Source organism: Microtus oregoni, unplaced genomic scaffold (genome assembly GCF_018167655.1).
Source record: "Microtus oregoni isolate MIOR12 unplaced genomic scaffold, Mior012 000033F_ref0000390, whole genome shotgun sequence".
Classification (NCBI taxonomy): domain Eukaryota; kingdom Metazoa; phylum Chordata; class Mammalia; order Rodentia; family Cricetidae; genus Microtus; species Microtus oregoni.
The window spans coordinates 2,320,051-2,330,649 of NW_024543092.1; the positions used below are offsets into that span (position 1 = coordinate 2,320,051).

General features: G+C 37.5%; 1 protein-coding gene across 1 annotated transcript; it reads right to left on the reverse strand.

Moving 5' to 3' along the window:
- Positions 1-503: 503 nt before the first annotated feature.
- Nmbr (neuromedin B receptor) lies at positions 504-10,393 on the reverse strand. The gene is made up of 3 exons (XM_041680353.1): positions 9,409-10,393; positions 4,182-4,530; positions 504-1,701 (listed from the first exon to the last, which is right to left on the reverse strand). Exons 1-3 carry the CDS (start codon positions 9,864-9,866, stop codon positions 1,300-1,302), a joined length of 1,209 nt encoding a protein of 402 aa, XP_041536287.1. The 5' UTR covers positions 9,867-10,393; the 3' UTR covers positions 504-1,299.
- Between the last annotated feature and the right edge of the window lie 206 nt (positions 10,394-10,599).

Consider the following 10,599-nt stretch of genomic DNA (forward strand, 5'->3'; position numbering starts at 1 on the left):
AATGAAGGCTAAAGACCAGGTTTCTGGCAATGTATTAAGAGTCTCATTGGATTTGTGAATTGTGTCATCTTTTGAGTAAAGATACCCCACAATTTTAGCATCTTCATAACCTAGAAAATTGGATCCTTCGTTTATTCATTTTAAGAATTTATATGGAAGAAAAATTAAAATTACATCTAAAGCTCTGGCAATACGTTAGAAAACAACAAACATTTGATTAGTATTCATTATCATCCTTATTATCATATGTATAGAAAATCTGCTTTCATTTATTTTTCAATTGCTGTATCCAAATGATTTTTTCATTTCTTCAGTAGTGTGTGTTAGGAATATTTAAAGGGAAGCTTAATGTGCCAGTAGAGTCACCTTGATGTATTTAGAATTCAATTTGGCATGAAGAAACTAAAGAATTAGATATTTGGTGTAGGTTGATGAAAGAAGTAGCTTTGGGATTTCATAAAACAATGTTTATAATCTGTTGAAAAAGATCAAGATGTTTATTCAGAGAAAACTGTGATATCATGCAGAGAAAAGTGCCTGAGATCCCATACACTTGTCAGCTGGCAGATGCAAGAGCAAATGAGATTTCACCAGAATTATACAAATTGTATTACCTACACAGAAGCAACCAAATTGTCAAGAATTTAACTGCTTACAAAAATGGTCATGCAATAGTCTGAGTATTGTTATTGGAATTTGGAGCATAGAATACCTGTTTTACATATACACATTCATATATCAACTTACAATTCATAATAAAAATGTTATCATACTTTCCAAAACTTTATCTTGAACTTAGAAACATTTCTAAAAATTATAATTATGTAAAGAACCATAAATATTGATGGATAATGATAAAACTCCACTTGAGGGGGCTAAAATTGATATATACATATATACTAGTTATAAATAAAATTTACTCATCAGAATGATGTGTTTATTACCAATAATAGGTGTTTGAATATTATCTCTCACCAAATTACTGACTCAGTATGGAAATATTCTCTATGATTTAGAATAAAAAGAATTTAAAGTAAATATGGCACAGTTGCTTATTGCAATGCCTTAAATTCCAGGGAATTTGTAAATCAATGTTAGCAAAAGATATATCTGAGTTATGTGTGTTTAATATAAATGTACATGGTGTAATGCAAAATTTTATTGAGAGAAAACTATTTGTCTTGTTCTTGAGTCAGCTAGGGAATAGTATGCATGTGGAAATTATTTAGTTTGGTTTTGCTCAATAATAATAGCAAAGTCTGTACGGGATGTTCCAAGAGTGAGTTGAATGGCCTCCTATCACAGTGCTATCTCCTGCTTTGCACTATGCCCATTTATCAGGACAGAACTGGTCACCATGTTCTTTGTGTTGCTCTTCAGAGAAGTCATCCTCACAGCAGAAGAGCTGAGAAGGTAGCTGGTTGACCTCTCGGGATAGGACTTCCTCCTGCAGCAGAGCTGGCTGTTGAAATGCTTCCGGAAGCTTTCGCTTAGCAGGTAAAGAGCAAAGGGATTGACACAGGAATTGCTGAAACTCAGAACCCGGGCCACTAAGGTGACTATCATGTGACCAAGGGAAGGGTCGATTTCCTTGTAGTTGAAAGACCTGTACAAGTAAAGGACGTGGTTGGGAAACCAGCAGAAGACAAAGCAGGCCACGAAAACAAGCACAATCTTAGCCAGGCGTTTCCGGGTCTCCATCTGTGAACAGCAGCAGAGAAGCCCTTTGGTCAAACGGAAAGAGAGTCAGTCACAGCCCAAACTCACAGCCCAGGAGCAAGGAACCTTATCAGTGCTTGTGGTGAAACCCAAACACACACATTGTTTCATTCCCTCATCAAGTGATTACTCTAACAGCTGGACCAAGACTATTTTGTTCACCACATTATTTTCTTTTAAAAGTATTTAGCAATTCTATAAGGTCAGATGATAAATTATGCATAGCAATCTTCATGTCAAAGTAGTAATATTAATGAACTCCTTAAGGTATTATCTTTTTACTTAGGGTAGGGCCATGTTAGTAAAAAATGTAAAATATTTTATTTATATTAAATATGCTAAATTGATTAAGCATAGAACACACACAAGTGCATATATTTTCCAAGTATCAGCGTATTTTAAACAAGAAAAAAATGACTTATTAAAATAGAACTTGACTATTTTTCTTATAGTTCTCACTATTTCTTCTCTCTCTCTCTTTCACACACACACACACACACACACACACATATATATAATCAGATAATAATCAAAATTTTCTGGAATTGGAGAGGTGGCTTAGTGGCTAAATCCATATAATCTTAAACCTAATGAACTGAATTCAATACTCAGGGCCCATATGTTAGAAAAGGAGAAATAACTCCAGGAAGCAGTCCTCAAATTCTCATAGACTCACCATGGGCTGAATGTATAAGGATGCACACACATATAAATAGATAGACGATGGATAAATAATAGACATATAGATGGATAGATATAGATGACAGATAGATAGATAGATAGATAGATAGATAAAATGATTTTTAAACTTATGATGTAACTATCAACCCTACTAACATTATTAAACTGGATTATATTTTATGTTTCTTTTTCATAAAATTTATGCTATGCTTACTATTTAAAGAAAGCTTCAGGTTTGTAAGAAATAGAATTCAAAGTCAGACATTTAATATTTTAACTTAAGAATTCTTCTATAAAATATAGAGTACAAATTTAGATCTTATTCCCAATTTGCTTAAATATGTAAGTATAACAATGTGAGTAGGGACACAGTTCATCAGAAGACACTGACAACAGACTTCACGTTTTGTGCGATGGAGACTTTGGTCAGCAGCTAGAGTATTTAAGAAAAAAAGGAAAGTCTGAAAGCTGAAGCTCACATAGCTGAAACTGAGAAATAGAAAGCAGTGGTCCTACTGTTGCATCTTGGTGCCCTACATTAGAAAATGCGACCATTTTCAGAAGTATGAATATGGAGTTTAGAGTTCTCATGGTATCCTGCCTAGATGACACAGCACAGGTGTGAAACTTCCATGGCATTCTTAAACTGGAGACTCAAGTTCTAGAAAGTTGGGCTTTGAGATGATACGTTGGAAAATGTCAAGAATCAGGTACCCAATCATGGTTTATAAATCTCCAAGAGGAAATTTACAAAAATAAGGCAGAACTAGTAGCATTTAAAAAAAAAACTGTGGGTATTCGAAGAATTCAACTTAAAGGAAATCAAAAATCAAAACTCAAACATCCAATTGTGATACAACTTAGATTACAGAACTAGTTAGATTGTGTGTGTGTATGTGTGTCTAGTTATATAAAGTAAAGGACACAATGAACCTGTTGCATAGATTTTTTGCCTCCATGGTTCCAGATATTTAAATAATGAATGATTTGTTTGTTTGAAACATTGGTTCAATATCTGAATCTCTAAAATGAGTGTCGACTCTTCACATTGCTAATTAACGAAGGCTGCTTTGCCCCATGAAAACCTCTGCCAGCTCTTGCTGCCGATTGGTGACTCAAGGCTGCATTCTCTCCATCCTCAACATCTACCACCAACGTCAGTTATCTGAGATTAAGTTTGTTTTCAAATCGGCAACAAGCAGCCATTGCCTCTCTGAAACATGTTCTGGCCCATTAGATGTGCATGTGAATACATATGTGCATATGTACTTGTGTGTAGAAGCCAGAAGCTGACCGTGTATTCCACTATCACTCTCTACTTTGTTTGGGAGGGGTGGTTCTCTCACTGAACCCTTTGTACAGATAGTAGACTAACTGGCCAGCAAGCTCCAGGGAATTTCCTGTCTTCACATTTCCTCCTCTTGTTGTTAGTTATGGCCCATGCCTGACATTTTTACGTGGCTTCAGGGGACCCAAACTCAGTCCTCACACTACTAAGCGGGTTCTTTACCAACATAACTGTCACCAAGAACAGGGACATTAGTTTCTACTGATAACATTCCAACTCTTGTCAGAGGCTCAAATATCTGATAAATGGGATCCGGGTAGATTCCATTTATATGTGACACAAACACATACAAGAAATTCTCCAAGAATCCCTCTGGTAAAGCAAGTGAAAGCCCATAGGCTGTCTTTATATTTCATAAGATTAACAACCCATAAAATAATACACACACACACACACACACACACACACACACACAGATCCTGACCCAACTTACCTGCTTTTTGGTATGTTCATTGTATTCTCCTGGAAGATTGTGTGCACTTTTAATTAAAGTCTTTGCAATATGATAATAATAAATACTTATAATAACAAGTGGTATGAGGAAATAAACAAGAAAAATGAGCACTGAGTGAATCTTTGGATGCAGCTCATCTGTTTGCGGGTAAGGTATGCATGCCGTGAAACTGCTGTTATCCAAGCTACCAATTCGTGCTACTTCCGAAAACACAGCTTCTGGGACAGCCAACAACACAGAGACCACCCAGATGCCCACAGCCTTCACACTGGTCCACAGCACCACGCCAGAAGTCTGCATGTCCATGGGGTTCACGATAGCTCTGTACCTAGAACAAGAGACTCAAGTTACTCTCTAGGAAGAAAGGAGGGAGGGAGGGAAAGAAGAAGAAAATGGAGGATAAAAGAAAAAAAGAGAAAGAAGGGAAGGAGAAAGAGAAGGAGGGGAGAGGGGAATAAATTTCTCTGGAAGTATAAGTACCAATACTTTGTTTTATCCTAGCTGCTTTCTAATGTATGGAAGATACAAACTCCCTGGCATCTCAGTGTCTCCAATTCATTCCAGGCCTTCTTGGCACAGAGCTCAAGCAGAGAGAATATTTTAAAGTAGAATCTCCTAAGCAGTGATGATTGCCTCTTTCACAATGATTTTATCTTCAATCAATGCACAGTACATGTATCATTTTTCAATGAATTTGATAAGCTATTCTATTTTTACATAAATGTGTTCATTTCCAATCTATCATTATAATTGCTAGCTAAGGGAAATAACTGAGTTACAAAGGAATGCAGTTAAATTCTACCTTGATTCTTGTCTCATAACTTCAGACTCTGAGACTCTCCACATTTTTCCTTAACGTTTTCCTAATCAATAAATCTCAGATATGAGTCCAGAGTGGGATTTTTCTCCACAGTACAATTGAAAGAACTGAACATTGAAGAGTATTCTGTTTTTATAGGCCTATTTTATTTTGTTAGACCGTATAGAAGTCTATCCTCTCACCTTTTGTATCTTAGTGGCAATGTGTAGTCATGACAGGTGGGAAAGGACTCATATTTGGAGACAGCCTGCTCAGCCAAGCACCCCACCCTGATGACTATCATACAGACCCGACCTGCTTTCCTGGCTAGCTGCTAACATCTATTCTCTGAGGCAACCTGGCAGGTTGCTCCCATCAATGCTTCTCTTTCTTCCTGTAGTTAGTGGTTTCACTGTGCCTTCACTTACTGAACATAAACAGTGTCTTCTACTGGGTCCTTCTGGAGTTGTTTTTACAATGACCCTTCTCTAAAGACCTAATCACCTCCTAAAGTTTCTAGTACCTGCTACCATTGTTTTGTGGAGGAAGATTTCAGCTTATAAATTTTAGGATGACACAAAACTTACCTTCATATTATAATATGCACTTCAGATCTAGAAACTTAAATGGTATTAATATATATAAACTGTTCATTGTGGTAAGATTCCTAGCAATAGGCCAAAATTCATTTAAGAAAATAAACCTAGCTGGAGAGTAGGGTAAAGATGAGGATGACCTTTTCAGCAGGGATAATTCTTGTCACATTCCGCAAGAAATATATCTCAGGAAATCTTTAGATAATACACAACTGAATGAAAAGACAATATTATAAATTCTATAAACAAAGAAATACACTAGAAAAAACAACAGATGACAAAAGCTGTCAGAACTGTAACATATCTTACAACTGTGAGTGTTTGTTTCTTTGTTTGTTTTTGTTTGTTTGTTTTGTGGGGGAGGAGGGAGTATTAGGGAATGAATCCAACACATCATGCATGTAAAGCAAGCATTATACCACTGAGCTATAGATACAAATCTGAAAAATATTAATGCTGCAAGTATATCTTTGGAAAAACATAAAGTGATAAATAAAGTCCTCTAATGAATATTAAAGTGGGCATGTTTTTTCATGCTTTCTTCAAATATTTACATTAAACATGAGAAAGATATCCCTCAGCATAAAACCTATTTAATTAAACTCAGCAGCATGGCAGATATGTGTAAAATGTTACATTTTCCCTTACAAATAGTCTCAGAGAGATATTCCTAATTGAAAACTGAATTAAAGAATAACCAATCAATAGACAGCCATAGAGAAGTATAATCATCATCCATATATTAAACTTTAGTGGATGATTTCTTCATCAATTTGAATCTCATTTATGATATCTGTAGGTAGTATAAATTTAATGTAATTATAAAATTGAGTTTAATCACAATATAAAATAAAATAGATCTCTTTTTCTTCTTGCAAAAGTAATCAGAACATCTCAAAAATCTTTGTTTCTTTGAGCATGTCTAGTTAAGCTACTGTCTTTTATGTTATTGAACATTATTGTGCAGGAAGAATGCTATAGATTAACAGAAGAAAGGCTATTGCTCATTGATGCGTCACTAGTACACGGTAAAATGTCCAGAGCACACAGTGTGTGCTCAGTAAATGGCTATTTGTCTGAGTATTAAGGACATCATTAATGAAAATCAATCGTGGTAAGTAGAACTGTTAAATAGAAGGTTAGGACAGGATGTGTACAGTAGAGACTCTCTAGTAATGTTCAGTGTGCGTCAAACTTCAGAATCACCTAGAGAAGTGGGGTAGGACAAGAAGGATAAATTAAGTTTGTACAAAGATTGAGTGACAGAGTCCCTAGGATGCATGTTGAGAGATTTTGCCTTTACTTTACTAATATTTTTCAAGTCTGCATATAGATTATGCTTACAAACAATGAGCACTGGGAATCATTGCTCTGGCTTCCTGCAGGATTTCCAGCGCAGTGGGTTCACATGCACAGTGGATTTCTGGGAAGAACAGAAATCCAGTGTTTAAAGAGTCAGATGCCTTCTCTGAAGGTAATAGTCTTGATTTCATATTAGGAAACACAACCTTAGGAGTATAAGTTTTGTGGTATTTTGTCATCCTTCTCCAGGTAAAATCTGTGTATAAAATGGCTGCAATGAGGACCCAGATGCCATAAAATCCAGGCTGGCACATTCGCTCTTCCTTATCATGTGTGTCACAAGTAAACAAAGTCACACAGCCATAACTGAATTGTGAAAATAGTATTGATATTCAAGAATAACACAGTGCATTTTAAGTCAATGATGCTACTTCTAATGAGAAGGAAAATGGAAGTAATCTAGCAGTGATTGAAATCAATTGAGCAAAAGACATAATTTACTTCAGTCACATATGGTATCGCACGCTTTATTTAATATAAATGTAACAAATTAGGCGCAGAGATCATACTGTAACTATGGCTCTGTAAAAAAAACATCACAGCTGGGTTCTTACTATAAAAGGCAACTTTTTATTTGGATGACAACTAGAAAGTTCTCAAAAAATTAATTATCTTTTGTGAAAGTGTGGGTCATCCTATATTTTTTCTTTCATTTCCTGACACTTGTTTTTCCTCCCTTTTTATGCTTGTCATGTTATTGACATTTTTATCTAAGCTTTGTTGATTTTTCCAAATTGAAAACAGCCAGGGTACTCAATGGTCCAAAAGAGGCAATGTGCCAGTCTTTGCTTTATAATGTGAGCATCTTTTTGTCTACATAATTGCTGTGGTGTGTATATGATGCTCCCAGCATGTCCTAAATGCAGGAGAGTCTTCAGTCTTCTGCCTTTGATCAGGGAAAATCTACTTGTTTCCAGACAATAGATTGGAAAACTTGTATGTGAAATAAACTCAATCCCTGAGTATTGCTATTAATGCCATAGTTTTAAAATGAATGCTTTGTGTCAGGTTCACCTATCGTGATGGCTAATCATTGTGTTTTGTTCTAACTAAATTTGCTCCTTTAGAGTCTGATTAAAATAGGTCACCCAAAGAAGAGCAGCCAAGCATAAATGTCAATTTTAGCCTTAAAGTTCAAATAAAACTTTTGAAAAGATAATAAAACTGATGCCAAAAAGACAAAATAAGGTTCATAAATTATTTTAAAAAATTTTTAAATTATTTAAAATTTTAATCACTTTTCCAGTAGTAATTTGAAAGAGTATGCAATATAAACTGAGTATCTACTTGACAACAGCATCAAAAAGACTTTCCACTGAATATTGTCATATTTCCAATATATATTAATTCTCTTATTCCAAATTAGTATAAAGTATATCCAAGCCCCAGAATCTCAGATCCTGAATCATTAATAATTCAATATGCAAATTAATAAGGATAACAAATACCATTCTTATAGCCAAGTTAAATTGTTTAGCTAAATAACTTCAGTCTGTCCTTCATTCCCAAGAGAAAGAGACCACAGCTCCTAATTACAAACATTGCCCCCAGACAACGATCTAGACATTCCCGCCTACATAAAAGACCTGAAAGTCTGATGCAGACAGCCCAGGATAATATTCCTAGCCTCCATTCAGTAAGCCTGGATTTTTCTCCCAGAAATCACAGGAGGACTTCCGTTCTCTGAGCTTCGGGTTCCACACATGGAAAATGACAAAGTTGACCAACTGGTCTGCCAAGTAGAACAATGAATGCTTGCACTGCTAGAGTATATGAAAGCAGACTTGATAATTAAGGCTGTTCCCATAGCATTGTTTTAAGACAATAAAATTTAGCATTATGGGGGAAGGAGATCACTTGATTTCACCAAGAACTAGAAGAACTTAAGGTTTTCCAACAGGAAGATATGACAGCCTATTTTTAAAGAACACTAATAATTCTAATTGTTTTCACTTAGACAAATAATATTTACTTCACATTGTAAATGGTGCACAGACTAAGCAAAGCCGTTTCCACAGTTGAATTTAGTGTTCTAACATGTGAGAATATCACCCTACTGAATCAGGAAAGAGCTTGCTCAAGTTTACACACAGAAAAATATTTTTAAAAGAAATCCAGAAGGCAACTGAACTTTAACTCGTTTATGCTGTAGATCTTCTATGAAGTTCATAGTAAGGTTTCAAAAGTTGTGGGAGAATCTTACTAGCGTGTGCGAGTTTAAAGTATTTAAATGGTTTGTATATGTTTTTAAACTTCGCTTCTCATTGCGTTTTTAACTCGAGATACTAAGCTCCCATTACATACATACGCTTTCTTTTCCCCATCTCCAACCCCAAACTATCTTAACATTTATTCCCTGGATGGAACATCCCAGTTCCCAACCATGCTGGGACCCTGTCCCTGCCCATCACTTTTCCAGTTTATCCCCTTGCTAACTATATATTCTTACCTGTCAGCGCTGAGGGCGGTGAGCGTGAACACAGAAACCCCCACCGAGGTGAGTTGGATGGCGGGGATGAGTTTGCAGCCCAGCTTGCCGAATACCCACTCATCAAAAAAGTAGCGGGAGGCATCCACTGGAACGCAGGTCAGCAGCAGCAGCAGGTCCCCAGCCGCCAGGTTAGAGATGAAGATGTTGGGGACGCTCCTCATGGCGCTGTTGGTGAGGAATATCTTCACCAGCATGATGTTGCCAAGCAAGCCCACCGTAATGATGATTAGGTAGAGGGACGGGATCACACAGCGGATCACCAACTCCGCGGTGGTCCCGTCTGAGCCCGGCAGGAAATCTTTTTCCCACACCTCGGGAACAAGCTCGCTCTCATTCGCCTCCGCGGGCAAGGAGAGGTTGGAAAGAGACCTGGGGGGCATATTCTCTTTTTCCAAGGAACCCGCAGGAGTTTTCATGCACTCGAATGTCTCGAAAAGTGCAATGAGCACGAGGTGGGTTTAACTGATTTGCTTCTAATCCTGGCAAGTTTGTGACTCCTGGGACTGAGCCACCGCGCTGGCCCTCAGAGAAGTCTGCGCGCTGCGCTCCGGAGCTTCTCCCTAGGAGAGGTTCCCTTCACTACTGCAGGTTTGCGATGTAAACTCAAACAAAAAGCAAGGCGGTTGAGGTTTTATTCCTCGTCTTTAAGTCTTAGTTCCCGTTACTATTAACAAGCAGGAGAACAGAGGTCAGTCCCAGTGGGACCAAGAACCCTACCTGCCCCACTGGTCCACCCCAGGACCGGAAGTCATCCAGGAGCTGTCCAGCCGGCAGCAACTGAAACGCTGGCACTAGCGCGGGCCTTTTGTGCTCACCCCACAGCTTTGCTCTTCTCTCTGCCATTCCTGTTGTACTGCTGTGTGGAACTGAAGAGGAGTTGGGTTTTTTGGGGTTTTTTGTATTTTTGTTTTCATTCTGCGTCCCCATATGCATCCATCCTCAACAAACGCCTAGCAGGAGGAGCCCACGCAGGAAGTTTGTGAGCGTCTGAGGATCCAAAATCTGAGCTGGCAAGTCCCCAGTGCTGAAATACTGAATTTATCAAGCCAGCCAGGGACAAAGAATTAAGTCAACGAGAGAACTGCTCTCTGTTCTGTTCTATTATCCTCTGACCACCCCTCACCCCAAATCAGGAAACTCTTTCCCACA

Bases quoted from the DNA above. Each gene is read 5' to 3' on its own strand.
- Nmbr (XM_041680353.1), bottom strand. From the start codon at position 9,866: ATGAAAACTCCTGCGGGTTCCTTGGAAAAAGAGAATATGCCCCCCAGG. The intron at 4,531-9,408 runs GTAAGAATATAT...CTCTTGTTCTAG, and splicing joins ACCGCCCTCAGCGCTGACAG to GTACAGAGCTATCGTGAACC. The intron at 1,702-4,181 runs GTAAGTTGGGTC...TGCTGTTCACAG, and splicing joins ATGAACATACCAAAAAGCAG to ATGGAGACCCGGAAACGCCT.